The sequence below is a fragment of the Gymnoscopelus braueri genome (genome assembly GCF_963280865.1).
Source record: "Gymnoscopelus braueri genome assembly, chromosome: 3".
Classification (NCBI taxonomy): domain Eukaryota; kingdom Metazoa; phylum Chordata; class Actinopteri; order Myctophiformes; family Myctophidae; genus Gymnoscopelus; species Gymnoscopelus braueri.
The window spans coordinates 8,831,969-8,855,229 of NC_137612.1; the positions used below are offsets into that span (position 1 = coordinate 8,831,969).

Sequence of the window (23,261 nt, forward strand, 5' to 3'; positions counted from 1 at the left end):
CAACTCAATTTCTTTCATTTTATTATACTGTTTGGAGGGAGAGAGAAACAAGATTTTCTATCTCTGGCCCCTGGTGTGAGTGTGACTATTGTCATGGCAGCAGACCCCTGAGCAGGATTTGTGCCAAGTTTGTCCTCGAATGCACTTTAACATTAGTGCATCTACATGAGAGAGTATCAATGTCCACTGTGGGGGAGAGGTATAGAGGCTACTGTGTAAACTGCAAAGTGCACTCACTAATGTCAATATTGTCAATATTGCAAAAACACGCACTGGGTTTGTTTTTAATTCCAGATTTTTTTTTTTTGTGTGTGTGCGTAGGACAATGCACATAGTTTTCACATCAATGTAAATGTGTCAAGAGTTAGCTGAGAGCTAATTACCTTCGGTACTCCTTGAGCAGGTTATCAGAATTGGTGGTCTATTTAATAGCTATCAATACAAAACAATACAATTTAAGCATAAGTACAAAAGACAGTCCAAACGTATAGGCCTGTATGTTACAAAAGAGTCCCCTCTGGTATGTTGCCCTTGATGCCCTGCCACCTTCCGCCCTTTGAACTGACTCTGTGGAGATGCTTCATGTAAGCCTTAAGGGCATGAACTCCACGACGTCATCACCAATCTAGTACAATTCCTTCCCTGGTAGTATAGTGGTTAGGTGTTGAATAGGATATGAATCTAGGGCAGTGGTTTTCAACCTTTTTCATGCCAAGGACCGCTAAAATTGATATACATTTGGCCGCGGACCCCCATTTGAAAATGTTTTGTGCCAGGGACCCCCAGAAGCAAAGATATCAGTAAATTTTCGCTTTAAAAAAATATAAATACTCAAAGATATGCACACCTTTTCAAGGATTTTACAAAAATAGCAGATCTACAAGCTCATAGCGCGGCACTCTGAGCTTGTATATCTGCTATTTTTTAATTGGCCTAAGCTGAGTGGTTAAAAATGATTGTGACGCTATGTTAACTCATTTCGCTTGGGACCCCCTGGTACTCCCTCAAGGACCACTGGGGGTCCCCGGATCACTGGTTGAAAACCACTGATCTAGGGGATGCAGATGGTGTGACCACTGACCACATCCAGGCCTTTCAATCCAAAGGTTATTCATCCCTTCCCACCAGGCTTCATGACAATCATCCCATCTGTTCTTGATTTTGACCTAGACCTTTGACCTTTTTTTTAACCTAAAAGTCAATCATCTCTTCGGGGGAACCTATTCATTATTCCCACCTAGTTTAATGAAAATCTGCCCATCCGCAAGATACTGTATATAGATGCATTATAGATATCCGGATATAGATTTCATGCTAAACAACTGTTATTGGTACTGATTGAATATTAGAGTGGATTGATTGCCTGTGAAGTAACAACTCATCAATGCCAACATAAATAAAGATGTACAAATTGCTTTTTGTTGCTGACATTTTTATTTGGTATCACCAGACTCTGACCATTCTGTTTCAAAAACTATTATTTACAGTTCATTTTACATTGATGTCACTGCGAGACTTTGTAGACCAATTGTGATCATGGTGTACAAATACAATTATAGTTTAGGTAATGAGTGTTTAAATTGATAATCATGAACATTTGTTATACTAAGTTGGAACCCGGTGAGTCCTGTCATTGCCACTATAGTACCTATTATCAGTAAGTCTTAAACAGGCCAGACACAACGTAATCTGAGGCATCTCCATCTATGAGGCCTGTTCCATTACTATGAATGAACCAGCAGGGAATAGTTACTCCATTCTTCACATCATTCCTATAGTCCTTCTGCCAGCCTCTGTGGACCAATGAGAAAGAGACATTATATTGACTCAAATGTATAAAAAAAATTAGTACATTGAAACAAAGACAAACACACACTTTTAACTGTACCAGATCTAGACATATTCATTCAGCCTAATACCTATAGGATGAGACAGTCATGTGTACCTGGTCACATTGAGCTCCTGTCCCTTCACATACATGGTGGCATCAGGTTTCTCAGGGACCTCTCCTGGACGCAGATCTCCCACCTCAAACTCAACCCCATGGTAAAACTGACCTGGAGGACAGCCCACCATTGTAATGTTTTAATTTATTCAAAAGGGAATCATTCTGGACTTCTGGTTTATTCTCTATTAGTCTGGACTGAAAATACATTGGCATGTTAACCCTAACCCATGTAAAAGATTTCAGCACCCAAAAGGACTTTGGTAATGTTTACTTGATTCCTTAAGTTATGAACATTAACATTAGCGTGATAATATATACTGCAGTGCATATAATGCCATATTTCAACATGAATAAGAGTAGAAAAACAACCTAACTTCACGATTACTGTACATCAGAAGGTGGTAAATTGATTTGACAGCAAAAACATATCTTAGTCATGATATGGGAGGGGGTAGAATATATATTGTACAGTACATCTGAGATTCTATCCTGTCCTAGTGCTGCCCCCTAGTGTGTGGTTCTGTACCTAGCAGGCCGTGAACAGATGGGGAGAGAAGATGGCTGTCCAGGGTGTAGAAGCCCAGGTAGTCTTGGTGGTATGGGTGGCTCTTCCAGACCCGGTGTAGCAGGACCACAAACGTCACAGAATCTTTTAGACTGACCATCAGGGTGCAGTCTTTGGTCAAGAGAAGATCCATACTGGTGGTGGAAAGGAGGCGCCAGGGCAGAGAGAACAGAGGTAGTGAGGAGAATGGGAGGAGGAGGCAGTGGGGAGGGATGGAAGAGTCGAAGGAGAGGGGAGGGATGGAAGCAGGGGAGAAAGGAGTGGTCATACAGTAGATGTACCCTCTAAGGGTGGGCAGCAGGGATTCAGTCTTACCTTTAAATATACATATAATTTTGTCTACTTGTATTGTCCTCTCATTCAGTGAGAAGATACTTTAAGTCTAAGTTATACCAATAACTTACTTGGGTCCTTTGAGGGCAGCTTTATCAGACCACAGTAACTTGGCACGTTTTCCATCTTGTAACACAGAGATGTCTTCAGTGGTCACCTCCAGTCTCACCCCGAGGGTCTTGTGAATGATGCCGAAACGTCCAAAGTAGCTGTTGATTTTACCATCGGGGGCAACTTTCTTATCTCCAATAGTCTGACCGTTGACTAAAATGCCTAAGGAAGCAAAACTGGATTCAGTCACTCACAAAACACAGAATAAAACTAGAAAAAGTGCTCCTCGGAGCACAGGTCTCCGCCAGGTCAGGTACGTTATTGTGCCCCCTGGTGGCGCTATAATAGGCCAATGGGAAAAGGGTGGCATTTCTTCTTAGGCTTTTCACGGCAATCGAACACTGCATTCATGATTTGATGCATTTTGTTCCAAAAATGTGTTTTGCTAAATTAGACCTGCTGGTGGCGCTATAACAGGCCAATGTGAAAAGGGTGGCATTTCTTCCTCGGCATAGTGGGAATGTGCGTGTGAAATTTCACGGAAATCGCAAGCTGCGTTCATGATTTCAGGCATTTTGTTCAAAACGGACCAATCCTGCAAACTTTGGAAGCCACCCTTAACCAATCAGGATGGAATAGGGAAATCTGACAGATCCGTGTTGATCACATGACTGTAGAGATACTGTGTACCGATTTGCATGACCTTTGGATAAAATCTGTAGGAGTAATATCAAAAAATGGGTTTTGCACAAATCTGCCTCCTGGTGGCGCTATAACAGGCCCATGTAAAAAATGGGCAGAAGTTCTGAATTGGCATCCAGGGAGTGTGTGCGCACAGTTTCGCAGCGACCGGGCCGACGGTGCCTGAGATTAGCTGGTCGCACATGGACAGGACACACGGACGGACACACGGACGGACAGGAAGTAAAACATACTCCCTCGCCATGCCTTTCGGCCTGGCGGAGACGACTATTACATGTAAACATGAGACTTTAACTCACTCCAAATCTAGTGATGAGTATTCAAATCTAGGTCAATATTATTTCCAAAGGTTAAAGGTTTCATGACATCAAATTTATATATATATATTTTTTTAGGTTTCAATTTGTTTCTCAATTGCACCCCAATAAACAGAACTTTGAACATTCAGTGGATTTTCTGTGGTCTGGGGTTTTCTGAATAATTAGGCTCAGAAAAATGCTGTGATTTGCCCGTGGACTTTGATGTCATAGTGTATTAATCCCGCAATCTCCTATCCTTTTCCTTTGGGGGGGGGGGGGGGGCAGAGGTGATGATTGACAGCCAAAATCCCTCAACAGCGACACCCGCAGGCAAAAAGGTTTTTTTTCATTGCAGCTGAAAAGGCTTCAGAACACAGAGAGAAAAAAACCTGCCATGGCTCACTGGAGTGGATTTGTCAGTTAAACCCTTTTAATGGGGTTGTTTGAAGGACCATGATAAAGACTTTTAACGTTTTGTAAACCAGCATGTCATGAAACCTTTAAGCCTAAAACAAAAATTAATGTCAGAATAATAATCAGATGTTGTTCAGTGTCCACTGCAGTGTTTTAATCACCTGTGGTTGTGTCTCTAACCAGGTTGAAGATGGTGCCTGGTGTGTCGTTGATATTGAAGCACAGTGCATCATCTCTCTTTGGAAGCTCTATCATGAAATGAGGATCTCCATCCACTGAAAGGACATTATCACGGTGAGAGCTCAGTTAACACTTGAACACTCAAAGTCCAGCTGCGCTATATATAATATATACTAGCACTTGGGTATTTACCAAAATATGTGGGAGCAGGATCTCGATATGATGTTCTTGTTGGCATGCTCGACATATGATGTCGATATGATGTTGTTAATGTTGATACACCTGGTTATACACAAAATGGCATCCAGATAAATAAAACATAAATAAAATGAATCCATTGGAAGCAGAAACCTTTCTTATGCTGTTGGGTGGAAATTGAATGTTTTACCTCCTAGTCTCTCTGCCTTTTGTCGTTGCTCTGTAGAAAAGAAATAGTGAAAAGATATTAGAAGATGACAATGTATTTAGCAGCTTTAATGGTGCTTGTGTAATGATGGAGACAAGACCACATTGAAGGGTTCTTCCCATTCCATCTTCCCTACCCTCAGTCAGTTTGTCAGCGATGAGGAAATCACTCTCTCCATCCTCAGTCTGAGGCTTGGTGACCACCATGGAGGTCAGTGGAGTGACAAAATTGTACTGCAGGGACATCTCAAGAGCCTTGGCTGTGGTGTTGCCTTTTTCCTCTGCTGTACCAGTCTTACTGGGGGAAAAAAAGGTTGATATTTTGTATTCAACAGTATCTATTCATCATAGACTTCCTACACTATAAGAAACTCTCTAGACCCGTCAGAAAAACGTGGGCAAAAATCCTTGATTATGCGGGCTAAAATCCTTGATTATGCGGGCAAAAATCCTAGATTTTGCAATGAAATATGCTGGGTTTTTATGTGATGTTATGCAGTGAAATTGTGCGAAGTTGCAAAATATGCGGAAAGTTGCAAAATATGCGGAAATTTGCACCGCATATTATGTGATGCGATAATTATGCGCATAATCGCATATTATGCGCATAATCGCATCTCAGTCTCAATGTCTTGACAGAAAAGCTTGAGATGATTCACACAGACCTCTGCTCCAGTAGCTGTTGGATGGTCATGTAGGCCCACATACGCTCTGTGAAGTCCCCAAAGATGTACTCCTTCTCTGGGTAGATAACGTTCCAATCTACAGCGGTCGCCTGCCCCTGCACTTGAAAGTCCTCAACAGACTAGAGAAAGAGAAGAGAACATCAGCTGTTTAACACTTTTCAACTAAAAGACATATACCAAGACCATTGTTTCATGTAGACCAATGGGTGTCATGGGAGTAAATGGGTGAGTGATAGGCCTACTGTGCTTTCTCGGCTAAAGAGACTACAGTTACTCCTCTGTCTCACCCCCTTGGCGAACACTTCCACCATGAAGTTATCGATGTCATTGTCACCCAGTCGTCCGGCCACCACAATCTCTGAGCCGTTGAACAGCTGAGGGAAGTGGTTGGTGGTCAGCGAATCCACGGTGTTGTCAGGGTAACGCAAGTCCACGTCTAAGAGTAGAGTACTGGCCACCTCCTCATAGAAACCCTGGGAAAATATTAATAATCACTACATGTATGTTGTGTATAACATCCGCTTAAATGACTGACATAAATGTAATAGCTTTAGTCTTTACATGTCCGAACAAATAATATAAATCCTATATCACACCCTCCCTTACTGCACCTGGAGTTGGGAGGTTGCATCTGAGGCCTCGTAGATTCTGCGGGCCAGTCCCTTGTTTTGTTGGGCCATCACATCCAGAAAGGCGTAATCCACATCATTTCCAAATCCCAGATTGAAGAGAGACATTTTCCCGTCAATTGCTTTACGGACATTTCCTTGGATCGTTGGGAGGTCCGTAATTCCTGCATGCACATATTGTATATTATGTTCTCAGCGTTGGGTCCGGGGACCACCAGGGGGTCCAAATGGGCACTTAGGGGTCTGTAACTCTGAGAGTGTACACATTTTGTACATTTGTACACTCTCAAAGTTAAATTAACACTGGGTCCCAAATAAAAACAAGTGTGTTACAGACCCGTAAGGGACCATTTGGTATAAGGCCTGTACCAAACAGTTCAGTAAATAAATATACTATACACAGGGATGCATTCTATGCGCCCCAACTATTGTATGTGCAGTATTCCGGGGATGCGCATGCCATAACTCTGCACAAACTTGCCAAAAATGCAACAGCTTATATCCTATATGAAATATTGGGACACAGACAGATTCTATAGTACAGCTGGGATTATAGTAGGACGTGTTGTTTATAGTTATACCCCTAGTGGCAGGGCTACCTTTTGTTTTGCTTCAGGATTAGTCTTCAGGATTACTTTAATTGCATTATATTTCAAAAGTTGAGCTCACCGCTGCTTGGCATTCCATCAGTCATGAAGATAATCATGTCAAAACTCCTTTCTGGGAGTTTGTTGTCTTTCCTGTCTTTTAACAGCATGTTTACAGCAGCCAGTGCTCCATCATTGATATCGGTCCCTGGAAAGGGAAATACACACAGTCAGCTGTGTGCAATGATATTCAAGTTCATCTGGTTCTTTGCTTTCAATCATTATCCAGGAAGTGAAAAAGATGTGACTTATTTATTTATTTTTGCCAATTATTTCAAATTTTTCTCCCAATTTGTGTTGATTATACACTTGTGCAATCTTGTCACTGTTGACTGCTACAGGTTGGTCTTCAGAATGGATGGTATTGAAACCACATGCCTCCTCCGATACAAATGAAATCACTTGCCAGTGAGGAGCCTCACTGGCGCGGACGTACTGTAGCACGTGTGGAGGGAAACCCTATATTTCTCATTAGTCCCCCCGTTAAAATTTTCTCCCAATTTAATCATCATGCCAATTCCTTGTGTATTCTAGTGCCTTTGTCACGGCTACTCCTACATTTTGTCGCCAATAAGCCAATAATTTGATGACCGGCGGAAAGATGCTAATGTATCCAGTAGGAGACTCAAAGAGTCTCCTTTGAGTCTCCTACCGGAGAGACCGCCGGTCATCAAATTATTGGTTTAGGAATGCGACAAAAACAAAAAAAATCTTCATGAATTCAATGCTTCATGGGGTGTGTAATTGATAGAAAATGTGTAATTTCTTGGGTGAACTACTCCTTTAAGATAAAGTGCTTTGGTATGAAAACCTAATTTTTTAATAACATAACTACCTGTCAAACATTTGTTTGACTGCTTGATAATCGGTTGAGAATTCAGCAAGTTAGGATGATTTTAATTGTGGTTAGACCTCCTGCAGATGAGCAGCAGCAGCAGCAGCAGCATGCTGCAGCAGCTGCAGCAGCAGCAGTATCTATGTGTATATCTATCGTTTTTATGCTATTAAAAACGTGACTTATCCTGCTGCTTACATCCACGTTCGCGTATCCCTCTGGCGAATGTCAGGGCTTCCGCCACATTTTCCTTGCTGGCCATAACAAGAGAGTCTTTCCAGTATGTAACCCTATTATCAAACAGGATGATAGCAAAGTAGTCGTCCTCATGCAGGTCCTGGAGGATGGCAATCAATGCCTCACGTGTCTGCGCAGGGTAACAAGATCAGAGGTCATGCATAAACATGTACATAGAATAGCCCACATAAAATACTGTACATCATTTCCATACATTTTTCTCACACACACTCACTGTCTCACATACTTTACACTTTCTCACCTGCCTCATTTTAGGCCCACGCATGGATATACTAATGTCAATCACAAACACCACATTCTTTGGAACTCTGGGTAAGTCAGGAGGTGCAAAGAAGTGGACGAAGTATCCATTCATAATCTGAGGGGAAAAAAGAAGAACAGAATATATTATACTATAGTGACAGAGGGAGAGGACAGAAAATACACGACCACCAATTAACTTTTTTTGGGCAGCAAAAGCTTTGCAGTTTCAAGACATGCTTTGCATTAGGAATGTTCATTATGTTAATCAGGCATTTTCATTTCAGTCAACTTACAGTATGTGATCAGAGTAAAACTGTTTCAAAGTGAGTCTCTATTCAATTGTTTGCAGACAAATTCCGAGGATAAACTGTTATTTGTTGGCAGCTGACCTGAACGTCCCCTAGGTTTGTGGCTCGATTCACGTCGTACTTGATGATGAAATCTCCATCGATCAGAGTTCCCTCACAGTCTGGACACTTCCTCTGCTGCTCCGGTGTCGGTGAGAAGGAGATGTGTGCCTGAAAGAAGGAAACTTACATCTGACATGTGTAGACAAGAGGTAGAAGCACTGCTGGGGTGGTATTAGGTGTTTTGTCACATACAGGCACTATTTGGATGGTTCTAGTGTGCTGACGTTTGTTTACAAGGACAAGGACTGTTCGGTGGAATAAACTATTTCTTCTCAAGCGAGAGAATAAACAGCAAATTTCCTAAGGCAATTGTGCAAAAGAGGGTCAAAATGCCTTTTTTTGCCATTTTATATTACAGAGTTGAGAAACAACCTCCATGTTGAGGCCTGCTCTGGTGGTCATCTGGGTAGTTTGTCAATACTAAGTTTCCCATATTACACTTTCTTTCTACAAAACGAGTGTTGGATTAATAGTTTATTTAAGTTATAGTTACATTTTAGGGAAGATGAGTAGAAGATACACAAAGATGAAGTTGAATGAAACAAGCTTTCTGAAGAACCATGACAACGAGGAGCCATTTTGAACCCTCTACCTTTTTGTCTGTGACGGTTTTCTCCACCAGAGAGAGCAGCTCATTGGATAAGAAGGTTCCATAGGCATCAACATGTGCAATACCCTGTGGCTCATAGATATCTGCCACAATCTGTGCAAAGTTAGACACACACACATACACACAGTGAGATGAGTCTTTCATGAAGCAGTGTGGGATGTGAACATATACTGCATGCATGGAGAATTGGAGATCCACCTGAAAGTTGCGGACAAGCTGCTTGGGTTTGACCCGGGTCAGAATCTCATACTGGCCTAGTTTCCTGTTAAGAAGCTCCTCATAGGTCAGAATGAATTTCACGTTGCTATTGGCAGCAATGTTCACTGACACAGTGAACTTCTCCATTTTTCTTCCAGAGGCCCTAGAACAAAAAAGAATGAACAAAGGAGCGATAGGGAATATGCATAACATATCGTATTATTTGTAGTACTGTTGTATATCTATTTAATCTGTTTCCCATTGACCGGCTCTGACTTACTTGACCAGTCCAGCAGTCTGTCCTGATGAGACAGCTTTATCATACTGCTTCTTGGCTTTCTCCTTCTCTTTGATCTCTCCAACATACATCTGATTATCAATTTCCCTGGAAAGCAACTGGGAAGAGTTAGAAAGCACACAAGTGCTTTCCACAAGTATGTGGTATGTACTACCACATACTGTATGTGGTAGTACATACAGTACTGTACTGTGCATTTGATTGTTCACTATAGATGTGATTTTTAAACTGCAAAAACAGGCAAATGTGCTTTGGAACATTGTGGTGAAAATGTACAGGGAGATACAGAGGCAGCCATGCAGCACGAGCGCACACACAGTAAGAAGAGACAGAGAGATGGCACTGACATGCTGAAGTTGGTGATGAAGGCGGTCTTGGGCAGCTCCACCTCAAAGAAGATCTCCTGTGAGGAGTTGGCCTTGTTCAGAGCAGTGGAGGTCATGACGGTGTGAGCGAAACGAGATGCTACGGTACAGTCCACTGTAACACTGTCCACCTCCACCTGTGTGAGAGAGAGAGAGAGAGAGAGAGAGAGAGAGAGAGAGAGAGAGAGAGAGAGAGAGAGAGAGAGAGAGAGAGAGAGAGAGAGAGAGAGAGAGAGAGAGAGAGAGAGAGAGAGAGGGGCGAGGCATGGAGGGGGGGAAATAATAATTGGAGACAAAGACTAAAGGATGATACTTTATTAGACTTTAGAAACAGCAAGAGGTACAGTCAGACATTTAGGCTAAAAGGATAACACAAAAAAGTCCAGGGGACTTGTGTCCATTGTGGTCCTATGTAATTTCGTATATCATTTCGTATGAGAATCCATTCTTGTTGTTGTTCCTCATCAACTCGATTGATTCTCTCTCATGGCTGCCTCTAATGTTTTGCTCAAAGAAAAGGTATTGGCATTTTGCTCACATGAAAAACATCAATGATAATAATCAGTCATTCCAGTGTGATTTGGGAGAGTCTTAACAGACTGAGAAAAGGGATATTGTATCTTACCTCTGCGTTGTTTGTACTTCTTTTCTGCAAAAAAAAATGGAGATAAAGATTGTTGTAATCATAATGTTAGTAATTAAGTGGGGGCTACTACAGTATGAGTAAGGCACTATGAGTATAGCTCAAACTTTTAGACTGAATCAGGCCTTTTCAATTACCTATTCAAGTACTATAAATAATTTTGTATTTACATGTAGTACCTTTAAATTAAAATATGTATTTTGTAAATGGATACCTTAAGTAACCTTGGGGCATCCTGCGTCTCCTGGAATTCACAGGAAAAGGTGAGTTATTAACACAATAACAAAATGTAGGCTACAGGAGAGAAAGAAGAATGTCTCGATTAAGTCAAATCTCAATCAGAATCTGTACCACTCATTTAACTTGGAGCATTGCTCTGAGACAGAATGTAACATACAGTAAGAGGAGGATGAATTTTAAAGTAAAAAAGCTGAGATGAGGCCTGTATAATGTTGGATAGTCCAGTTAGACAGATGACCATAGGAATGGGAAATGAAAAGATTGTATTGATATCAATGCCAATAGCAATTCTGCCTATGGGTCTAATTCTTTGATTGATTGATTGATTGATTCCCTTATTGATTCCTGATCAATTTTCAGTGTGGAAAAAGTTCCACACTGAGTACAAAGTACAAATACATCAAAGGTCACTGTTTTGGAGAAACCTGATTTAGTTTACTTTAGATTAGTTTAGTTTATTTAGCACAGGGTCATTAAATAACTTAGAGATTAAAAAAAGAAAAAAAGAACAATACAAAATAATACAAGTTTAGAAGCAGTGCAATAAAGAAAATCACAAAAACTGCGCAAAAGAAGAAAAATAAAAAGATTTTTTTACACATCAGATTACACATCAGAAGTAATATAGATGGACTACCGTGAGGAAGAAATTAGATATTGTTTTAGATGTTTCTTAAGTATTGGCAAGGATAGTGATGACTTAAGTGACGCATCTAGAGAGCTCCACAACTGAGAGCCTCTAAATGTGATGAAAATGTGTTGAAATTTGATGGTATATACAGTAGGCAACCAGGAGCGCACTTTTACACTTATCTCTCTGACAGTCTCACAGTGTCAAACAATAGATTAAAGCATGCATGTCTACTTAATTAAATTAAGACATGTAGAAGAATGTGTAAGAATTATACAAATTCTCCACATCTTTTCCTTTTAAGCCACGTAACGTAGACACATAACATCACTGTTTTGCAATGAGCAACTGTCAGAAAAACATGCCAGCATTGATAAGGAATTGATAAGCTCTGAGGCATATTGGTAACTACTGATATTATAGCAACATGACATTTGTAGAATCCCCAGAAGCAAAGATTTTAGTTACAAATGTTTGCTTAAAAAAATGCAAACATTGTTGTTGTGTTGAAAAAATGCTAACATTGTTGTTGTGTTGTGTTGATTTTTTTGAATAGCCAAAGAAATCTGAAAATGACACAGATGCGGTCCCGGTCTTAATGAGTTAAAAAAGAGAAAACTGCTGAACTACAGTATTATTATTATTATTATTGTTATAAATTCAACCACAAAATAGTAGAAGGAGAAGAGAAGCAGTGATGTTACCTGTATGACAGCATCATTGCGGGAGATAACCAAAGCTCCTTGGGCCTGGCTGAGAAGCCAGACACAGCTCCACAGCAGCACAACGCTCCTCAACCCAGACATGACTAAACTCCACTAAACACTCACTCACTTCATTGCTTAGAAGAGAGAGCCCAATGTCCCTGCCCAGGAGGAGGGCTCAAAATGTGTGTGTTGTGTTGAAATATTGACCAAAAGACCAGACTTCAGCATGGCAGGAGATGAGATAGATCAGGGGTCTTCAACACGGGGTCCGGGACCCCTAGGGGGTCCTCAGAGTTACTACAGGGGGGGCCGCCAAATCTTTGTGTGATAGGAACCTTGTTTCTGTAAAAAAAAAAAATACATTAACCACTTGAACCCTAGCATCCCTATTCTGAGGGGAACTTTAGCCCAAAATAGCCGATCTACAAGCTCACAACGCCTCGCGCTTTCAGCAATGTGGACGGTGTAGTGGGGGAAAAAGGAGCAAACCAAGTACAGAGCCAAAGGTCAAGTTTAATAACTATTGAGGGTTTAAGTGGTTAAATGTCTGATATTTACACATTAACGTGAATTAATAGAGAAGCTAATGTATAAAAAAAACTAACATTTATTTGTGCAACATTGATGATAGTGCTGCCAAACAAGCTATCTATGATATCTATGAAAAAGTTTAATCTCCAACACAATTTTATACAATATGTAGTATGGGGGTCCCTGCTTCATCTCTGTCTCAGCTAAGGGGTCCTTGCCCTGAAAAACGTTGAAGACCCCTGAGAGAGAGAGAGAGATAGATAGATAGATAGATACCATAGATAGATAGATAGGTATACAGACGTAAACACTTTTTACAATCCTCCTGCCTTATGCAGAACATGACAAAATGGTAGCACGGTAACCCATAGTTATGATGACATCATCAGCACAGACCACAGATTGGTGTCAACAGATTGGATGTTACAATAGTCACACACCGTCTTAATGCTACTAAGTCGCAAAGAGTCAGTTACCGTTGCCCTTTGAGTCCCTCGTTATACATTCTCATGGCAAACGGCACAAAGGACTGAAGAAGCCCCCCCCCCCCCCCCTGCAGCCTTATCTTGGGGTAGAGGAATACGTCCTTCCTATCGCACCTTCACCACATCCAGTGTAACCCCAACGACAGAGCCAGCCTGTTTAGGCTTATTTATTCATCCAACGCCACGCCCCCTTCCCGCTCCCTCAGGTTCGGGTGATGCCAATTGCCAACCTCCTGGTTGGCAATCACACTCAAAACCACACTCAAAACCCACCTTTTCAGACTTGCATTCCCTACATGAATCCCAACACCCCTTTGTTTACCTTTCTTTAGTATATATTTTTTAACCTTTTAAACTAGTTTTTCCTAATAGTTGTTCTTATTTTGTTTCCGTCAAGCAACTTTGAGTACCTAGAAAAGCGCTATATAAATCGTATGTATTAGAAGCCTTTATGACCTTTATGACCCCCCCACGAGCATAAGGAGGGACGCCGCTGTCCTGTCTAGTCACTTTAACTTTGTGTGTTTCAGAGAGCAAAAACATCAATGTGGCCTTTTTTACACGCCAAAGGATCTGAGCTTCCTCAGCAAGAACAGCCTGCTCTTGCTCTTACTGTAGAGGGCATGAGTTATCAGTCCAGTCCAATGTGTAACCAGTGGGATCCTTTTGCTCCTGCGTCTGCGTCCACGGCCATTTCCTTGGTCTTGCAAACTAACTTCACTCCACCTCACAAAGTCCCTCACTACCTCTTCATGCTCACTCGTGTAGTCGTCTGTGATGCAGCTGACGATGACAGTGTCATCTGAGAACTTCTGGAGCTGGCATGACTCTGAGTTGTAGCGGAAATCAGAGGTATGGGCAGTGAACAGGAAGGGAGACAGCAGAGTTCTGGGGAGCACCTGTGTTGCACACCAGCCCGTCAGACCTGCGTCCCTGCGGCCTCACGTGCTGTGGTCTGTGAGGTAGCTCAAGCCACCATGCCGTGGTCCACCTGTGCATGCTAAAGCTTTACAAAAGTGAGATTAAAACCCTGAGTGGCGCTGGGGTAAAGTACCTGTCCACTAGTGGAGTCTAGGGGTTCGAATCCTCAGCGGTGCATCCAGCTTGGCCAAGCGTTGCCAAGCGTCTATAGTCTGTACTGTACAAACACAATTGGCCCGTGTTCGGGGGAGGTAAGAGTGATATTTGTCGCTGCACATACAGTACCCCTATGGGCTGGCGCGGGGCTTGTCAGCGGGGGTGTTGAACAGGAGGAGTATAGTGGGGGATCTCACTGGCAGGTGAGCCAGTAGGGCATGGTGTGTCGCTGTCCTGTCTATGGTCACTTTAACTTAGTGTGTTTCAGAGACCAAAAACATCAATGTGCCCTTTTTTACAACTAAGTTTCTTTCCGTTTCTTATACAGTTTGAAAAAAGATGAGGGGAAAAAAGGAAAAAGAAAAACTAAGTAAATATTCCCAAAGCTCATGAGTCAGCAGTGGGTACAGTATGCTCTCTCTCTGAGTCTCACGCACGTATGCACATGCACATGCACATGCACATGCACATGCACATGCACATGCACATGCACATGCACATGCACATGCACATGCGCACGCACGCACGCACGCACGCACGCACGCACGCACGCACGCACGCACACACGCACACGCACACGGATACGGACACACACACACACACACACACACACACACTCCTTGACACAGATGTACCACTTGCCATCCATCATGCAAAGTATGGGACACTGGATGCAATGTGTACAGTAAATTACTAAATAAACTAGTAAGTTAATTGCAGCATTCTGACAAAATGCTTTCTGTTTAGTGCTACATGGAGAGAGGTGAGAGCAGCAATCTCTGACCCTGCAGAGCAAAGAGGGCTTTGTGTGTCCAAGAAGCTTATTTATACTTGGCTGGATGAAAACGACGTTTAAACATGAGTGCATGTTTGCTTTTTTTTACCAATGCACTTCGTGTACACTCACAACCCATGTACGTACAGTAAAGCACCATTAGTGGCTTCGGTGAATATACAGTATGGCAATGAGAATGATCAATGGTGCACTAATTGTAAAAGGGGAAAAAAAGAAAGTTGCCATGCAAACAACGAATGGTGTCATCTTTTTATTTAGTCACAGTGGTCACACAGACACATAGACATGGGCGAAAACATAACCTCTGTTCCCGAATTCACTTTAACATTAGTGTATCTACAATAAAGCTGCCACAGTCATGCTGATGAGTATCAGTGTCCACTGTATGGGAGAGATCTAGGCTACAGTGCAAAGTGCACTCGCTTATATTGTCAATATTGCAAAATCTTTTACTGGATTTGTTTTTAATTCCAGTGCATTTAGAAAAAAACTATTTATACACACTTTTTACCATTCATGTTCTATTTGCATTATGCCCACTCTTTGACAAAGTCTACATTCCGGGAAGGGCTACAAAGACCTCCTCCACCCACCATTCGGCAAATCAGATCACAGCTCTGTCCAACTACTCCCTGCCTATGGGCAGAGGCTGAAAAAGGAGCCGGTCATAAATAATTTGAAAGGGAGGTTTGAATCTGGTTGGAATGGCACATAATTCATGATTCTATGCTACAATGTTGCTTTAAACCCGTGGACTGGGAAAAGGTTCGGCACGCCTCTGTGAACAATAACAATGAGTTCTCAGACATAGTTAGTGGTCTTATCAGCAAGACAGAATAAACAAAACAGAAATGAGCTAAAAAGTAATGGTAAGGCCCGGACCTGGCCTAGAGGTCCGGGCACCTAGGCTCATAAGCCGAAATTCGACGTTTCGGTCGTTAGACCTTCATCAGGACAGACAATTAGTTTTTGTCTGTCCTGATGAAGGTCTAACAACCGAAACGTCAAATAAAGAGCTAAATTTTTTGGCGAAACTCTGTGTGGAGTTTGCATGTTCTCCCCGTGTCTCCTAGGGTAGTTAATACCCTCACAAAAACATGTAGTAATCCTGGTCGCTATACCGCCTCCCCCATGACAGCCGGGGCGCCTGATGGAGGGGAAGGGAACTGGTTGGAATAACGTGTTCCTTCCACGCGCTACGTCCTACCGGGGAAACTCTCCCCTGTCAGGTGACAAGAAGGTCAGTTGGCTCTCATGTAGTGAAGGAAGCATGAGCTCGGCCCTGGCCTCCCTGGCTGTGGGGGACTGGTGTAGCGCTGGTGTAGGGCTGGTGTAGCGCCCAGGATCACTTAGGAAATTGGCACCGGGTGAAAAAAATGGGTTACAAAAATCGTGGGATAAAAAATAATAAAAATAAAAAAAATAGCTAAATTTTTTTTGCAAGATTCAGACGGTGTGCGGTCCTATTCTTTGGTTTAACCATCAGAGATCTCCTCCTAAATTGTGCATTTTTGACTTGCGCACCCGTCGCCAATCCTTGAGGTGTGCATCGGCCTCCTTCACAAAAATGCATTTCTATAGGAATTCTAAATTATTATGGACGTTATGGTCTTGGTCTTGGTGTAATTTCCTTTCATAAGTGCAATATTCCTTGTAGACTTATTGATCTTCCCTGTTAGTTTCCATTAGGTTTGCTATTAGGCCTACCTATGTAGATATAAACATTTGCTTTGAATTTTCAATTTGACTTTGTTCTTTTCATGGTACATGTATTTAGTAGTTTTAAAAGCATGTTTCTTAAGAGACCATACATCAACCATACATACTGAAGAAAGACAGTTCCACAGACTAGATTCACTTTTCACTTTCCTCATAAAACTGATTGTCTCGTTTATAAAAACTCTCAAACTTGTTTTCTGAATTGATGAAATGCTTTGTTGAATAATTGAAACTCTCCATTGTACATTTTCAAGATTCAAGCATAAAGGAGTGATCTGGCAGTCCTGCAACTATATTAATATACTCTAATATAGGATTCCTTAAGTTATATTTTTCCTTTTTTCAATTTATCAAGCCAGTTGATGTTAAAATCACCAATGACTTTGTCAGACACTTTGGAGCAAACTGTACAGCTTATCATAAAACACTTTGTACATAACATTACTAGATGAGGGTGGATGGCCCACTCCAATGATGATCTAAATCAAGTTCACAGATGCACTGTAAATGGGCACATAATATAGAGACACTTTCCAATATTGTTACCTCATCTTTATTGCAACATTGTTTCCAGTACAATAACTGCCAGCAATGTATTAAAATATAGATACAAGAAAATAGACATAAATTGAAGGGGAAAGGGTTTAAAAGCACTTTATAAATGATTACATTTATATTTTTAATCAGACTAAAACTGTACCTTGCTATTTACATTATACAAACTAGATATGCATATAGTAGAATATAAAGGGTTTACATTTATATACATTATTTATAAATGCTGCTGATGTCAATATTTATTATGTCATTATTCAGTCAAACACATTTCAATAAATCAGACAAAATGACGTTGCGTGTCGAAAACGGCCGACCCGCAAGCTCGCAAATAATGTGTCGCGGATGCGGCGCATCGTGAGCTTGTAGGTCTGCCATTTTCCACGCGCAACACCGCCGTGCGAAGGCGCACCATTTAGGCTGAAGACTCAAAAAATGTCAACATGGGAGGTTACCGGAGGTTATCTGCACAGTTGCACTGTCTCGAGGTTATCTGCACAGTTGCACTGTCTCGAGGTTATCTGCACAGTTGCACTGTCTCGAGGTTATCTGCACAGTTGCACTGTCTCCCCTATCTGCTCCTCACTACGATGTTGGCCATTTTCAGCCACTTTCCACCTGGCTTTCCTATTCTGGGAATGTCGTTATAAGCGAACATATTTGCAAAGATTTTCAAAAAAGCTTTGCGTCGCTGCTTGTGCGAGACCGTCGTACGACTTAAGTATAAAACAGGGCTTAAGTGGTTAAGTTTGAGTTGGGGTGGAATGTTTGTATGTGCCTTGGAGAAAAAAGCACTACTGGTCTATTGATTTAGTTCCATCACTTCCATGTTACATTTTTCACCCATAAAAAGATTTTAAATTAATGTGTGAAAAGAAAGGTAGAGTATATGTATCACATGTATGTTTTTGTGAGGTGTAATTCACGTCACAATCTCAACATGTAGGCTAGTCAAAGATCGCAATGAGACTTTCAATGAAACTGGCTATATGGCTAATTCACAACCGGTCGTACGACCATCTCGCTCACCAAAAATAACTGAAAATAAAAATAAAATGTGTTTTCCGGTTGAACGTCAGTTATTTTGAGCTTGCGACACAGCCATACAAGGCTATACTCCATAAGTTGTGCTGAACACTGGTACCTGCAGAAATATTGAAAACAAACTTGATTGAAAGATGCTTAATCACAAAAAGGTTAAGTTTGACAAGAAGAACAATTCTAACAGTTATACAATACTCATACAGCACTCTCTGGTGTGAGAACAAGATTTATCATTAAAAAAAAGTAATAAAATAAAAATGGGACCACAGCCGAATGGTATTTCCATGTTAGGGCTGGTACCCCACAAAGCAGCAACATGGGACATGTTAAAAAAATAATAATAAATGACCCTCACTATTACGCTACTGACTCACGTCAGACAATACTACAAAAGACAAAAACGTAAAATAACACTGATATCCATTATCAGGCTTTTGAAGTGTTTATGAAGTCATTTTAGTCTGATCCAGCTCATTAGCCTGAACAAGTGTTAACAGCTAGTTTAAAACAACAGCTCGCCTATTAATGATAATGAGACCAACACTTCACTTTATACTTCCAATTCGAGTATTAGGTACAGGTTTAACAATACATGTGCACATTAAGTACCACAACTCCAATACGGTAGAGCCATGTTTCTTCTCAAACAACACAGACATTTCAACACCCCTTTACAGTACAACCGTTAATTAGTTACTCTACGTATTAGAGTAGTGGAGGGAACCTATATGGACCATGGAGGCAAAAAGCACAGGAAGATTAACTTCAAGTAATCTGACAAAACGTCCATGTACCACGTTAGACCTTCCACACACATTAATTTGTTGTTTTTTTGTAACCAACATTATATATATATAATGATTTAGATTAATCTGGGGGCATTCCCTTAAATCATATCTATCAAATATATGAGCATCATACTAACACATTATTTGCATGTTATTTGATTAATGGCTGCACAGAGAACTTGTGCTTATCAGACAAAAAGTGCTATAGTTAACCATCAACTTTGCAGGACAGTTAGAGACGATGATTACATGTCTGTCTGCATATGGCGTCACATCACTTTAATTTCAGTATACGGGCTCAAGCTGAAATAAAGCAATGTTTACAGACACCAAATTGAAGCAACCCTGTAGTTAATATACTGTGTGTGTGTGCGTGTGTGTGCGTGTGCGTATATATATATATATATATAGGCTATATATATATATATTATATGTTTCAGTACATGGGAAACCAGTACAAGTGAGAAAAACGGAAAGGGGAGCGCCCATTTTCGCCGAACGGGAATAAGGATAATTCCTTTAACAGGTCCGTTCATGAAAGTCCTTGCGGTCTTGTTTCCAATGAGGGCCTGTGAGCAATTAGGGGTTAAGAGTCTTGCTCAGGGACAAATTTCATTTCATCGACACATTTGCTGGCCTGGCCTGGAATTGTACCTGGGGCAACCAGGGCCTCTGGCTCCCTAGGCGGGCTCACTAACCACTCAGCTATGGCCGCCCCTTCCCGGGAAGGGATCGCCACTAATCGCCGCGCATTTTTGCCTTGGCGGCCGGTGGTGGGGCGCACTGGAAAAACGGGCGCTCCTCGTTCCATTTCTCGTACTGGTTTCTCACATGTCATGTAACATATATACGTACACAGACAAGCATCCCTATTCCAGTAGAAATACTGGGAGGATAGCATTATTATTTCCGTTCCTTGTATCGCTTGCGTCAATATAACCCAACTTTCTGTAGCCTTTATCATGGCCCCTTAGACGGTAATACTGAGGTGAAGGCTACACACCCAGTATAGGCTTTCCTTTGGGCTGTGACCTGGAAAGCCAAGATCCATTAAAAAAAAAAGCTACCAATATGAAACCTGCCACTTTGATGTTGATTTGCCACAATATGCCCTGGCTTTGAACCACCGCTACACTCCATACCACATTTTTTCTCATGAGGTTTTTTATCAAGTAGAAATGATGAAAAATAATACATCTACAGTATATAATATTGTCTAGAGTTCTTATGGCAAAAATAAAAAGGTGTTAATTTATCCATTTGTAACTCCAAGAGTGTACAAATGCAATGTAAATATGTGCACTCTCAAGTTAAGTTATCACTAAGGATTTTTACTGTGTTAATGATGTCGCCCCCTGCTGGCTCACAGTGAGCACCGCGGTGTCCAGATCAGTGGTTCTCAAAGTGGGGTTCAGGGACCCTCTGGGTTCCTAGAAGGGGTTCCAAATGGACCCTTACCAGGTCTGTAACTCTGAGAGTGTACGAATGGAACCAAATGGACCAAAAGGGTACCATTTGTACACTCTCAGAGTTATGGGGGGTCTTTGAAATTAAAAAAGTTTGAGAACCATTTTGTCCAGATCAAAGGACAGATACACAGACAAAACCGGCAGGGGGCAGTGCTGCTCAATACTCTGATGTCCCTGTGCATAATAGATTCTAATGCCACGCTTAGCTTAGCTTAACTGTAGCTCTACAGAATAGTTGCCACGCTGTTGTTACTCGAATAACTTAAATATAGGCTTAAAAATCATAAAATAAAGGTCTATCACTCAATGCCATAGGTTTCTCTGTGACCCTGAAGGCAGCACAGATCTTTGTGTTGAACAGGGGGGGTTGGTAGATTATAGGTCATCTAAGGACAGTGGTTCTCAACCTTTTCAGGCCGCGACCCCCCCCCCCCCCAAAGAATCATATTTGAACTGGGGACCCCCCCACCCTGATAAGCACTTGGAATGTAAGAGTTGAGGCATTACATATTTAGTTTGACTCGCTTCCACAGATAAATATTGTGAAAAATAGCCGAACTTCAAGCTAGTTCGGCTATTTTCAAAATGTTTGCCTCCTTCTTATATTATTTGACAATTTGGCCAATGTTTGACCAGTTTTTATAATATAGTTTTTTTTAATTACTTTTGATGCAGTAATGGTCTTTTTCTTTTCTTTCTTTTTGAGGTATTAAAAAGGTCTTAAAAACCCTTAAATTGTCACTTCAATGTCATCTGGGGACCCCTCCCCAAATGATTTTGGGGGGGTCCCCAGAAGACGCCCTGAGGGTCCTGACACACAAGTTGAGAACCACTTATCTAAGGACAGGGTAGCGACAGATGGAGAGGGGTGGCAGATGTTAAGTCGCACACTGAAAACAATCGATCTACAAGTTCACTTGTGAGCTTGTAGATCGGCCGTTTTACGTGCAGTGTACAGCTAAGCGATAAGCATAAATACGGCTTTAGTCTTCAGTGGGCCAGGTGCGTAAAGATGACAGACAGCCTAATTTGAACTGATGATGTTGTTACTTATCTTGATATTAAAGTCTCACAAAAGGCACAGCCCCTGAATGGAAAGGAGCCATGTTTATTCACCTGGCGCAAAGGTGTAAAAATCATGTGCTATTAAACTTCCCAAGAAATTATACTGGCCTGCACCTGTTCATAGAATGTGGCAGAATGTACAATTTCCGTGTGCTAAGAGTGAGAGAACAGTCCATCTGGACTGAGAGACCTTGTGAACGTAGTCCCACGTATTAGCCAGACGATAGGAGATCGAAAACCTACTGTCGCCACCTACTGCGTTGGAAGCCAATCCTGATATTGAGCTTCCAAAGTCTTACGTAATTTACGCATCCTACCTGGGTCACTTTATTTTTTCTCCCCATTCTGAATTCCCATAGACGTGTTTAATATTGCTTACTGTAAGAACTGTGTTCCAAAAATAAAATGAGCACAACAGTTTGATATGGATATGAAACAACTGACGGCAAGAAAACGCCAACGTTACCGCTGCCAAATTAACAACATTTTCACGAGAAACAGACTATCAAATATGAGAGACTGACTATCGTAAACGATACAGAGCCACCTCCCTGACAATAACGCCAGGACAATTTGTTTATTTTTGGACCACAATTTAGAACGATTCTAAGATGACCCAATTCTCCATAGAGAAAATACTTCTGTGACCCAGGGGTTGAACGAGTGACGTCAGGACTTCGCTAATTTATTGTCCCAATATGAAGAACCGCCCTAATGTTTTTGCATTGGTTCTATAGCGCAGTTTGTCTTTACATTTCTGTATTTGTTTCTGGTCACCCTAAATAGAATTTAGATGTCATATAGACGTTTCGGTAAAGGCCGGAGCACTCTCCGATCGTCGTGGCTACGTGAGACTATTGTGAGCTAGACTACACTTGGCTCCTCCACCTTAAAGGTCTGTGTCCACAACTTTCTCATGGAAGTGATATAGGGCATGTTCAACAACATGATCCAAAATAAAAACAACAACAACAATAACAACAACAAAAATAAACAACAACACAAATACTACTTTAACAATATAAAACCTGAAAAACGAATCATTACGACAGAGCCTAGTGACCAGTACTGGCTTTGCTGCTCCCAGATGTCCAATCGATGATGATGAAGCTGAGGCTCATTATCATAAAGAGGAAGCCTATCCCAGCGAAAATAGCAGCCTTGAAGAGAGAAGGAAAACGGTGAATGAGAAAGATAGTTACAGAGCTATACACTCAGTAACTTTCATGTCCTATACCCCGGATTCAAACCGCGGTCCCCACATGCAAGTGCTGACATTTTTACCACTGAGCTAATAGAGCCGGCCTGCTTGCTCAGGGCAGACATTTAATTTTGACCTTCAGGCAGTACCAACTGTCAACCAGTAGGGGTCAAACCAGACCACAGGATATTGTTCTGTTTTGACAGCGCTTGTTTTCTTTTTCTTGCCTTGCCT

General features: G+C 41.5%; 3 protein-coding genes across 5 annotated transcripts in view; 1 reads left to right on the forward strand and 2 right to left on the reverse strand.

The window, feature by feature from the left end:
* Positions 1 to 23,261, forward strand: part of LOC308083072 (engulfment and cell motility protein 2) — a 302,126-nt gene that overhangs the window by 241,924 nt on the left and 36,941 nt on the right. The window lies entirely within an intron of this gene.
* Positions 1,429 to 12,421, reverse strand: LOC308082997 (inter-alpha-trypsin inhibitor heavy chain H3-like). The gene is made up of 22 exons (XM_080425075.1): positions 12,295 to 12,421; positions 10,934 to 10,963; positions 10,702 to 10,725; positions 10,059 to 10,213; positions 9,694 to 9,798; positions 9,414 to 9,576; positions 9,198 to 9,308; positions 8,585 to 8,713; positions 8,194 to 8,310; positions 7,893 to 8,061; positions 6,882 to 7,007; positions 6,195 to 6,376; positions 5,871 to 6,056; positions 5,563 to 5,702; positions 5,035 to 5,195; positions 4,881 to 4,910; positions 4,685 to 4,774; positions 4,474 to 4,587; positions 2,918 to 3,119; positions 2,475 to 2,647; positions 1,946 to 2,057; positions 1,429 to 1,793 (listed from the first exon to the last, which is right to left on the reverse strand). Exons 1-22 carry the CDS (start codon positions 12,394 to 12,396, stop codon positions 1,655 to 1,657), a joined length of 2,760 nt encoding a protein of 919 aa, XP_080281201.1. The 5' UTR covers positions 12,397 to 12,421; the 3' UTR covers positions 1,429 to 1,654.
* LOC308083074 (sodium-coupled neutral amino acid transporter 3-like) overlaps positions 19,796 to 23,261 on the reverse strand; it is a 61,677-nt gene continuing 58,211 nt past the window's right edge. Inside the window, exon 16 of the mRNA XM_080425207.1 lies at positions 19,796 to 22,986. Coding sequence (XP_080281333.1) covers positions 22,882 to 22,986 — 105 coding nt within the window. The 3' untranslated portion in view covers positions 19,796 to 22,881. The remainder of the gene's footprint in view (positions 22,987 to 23,261) is intronic.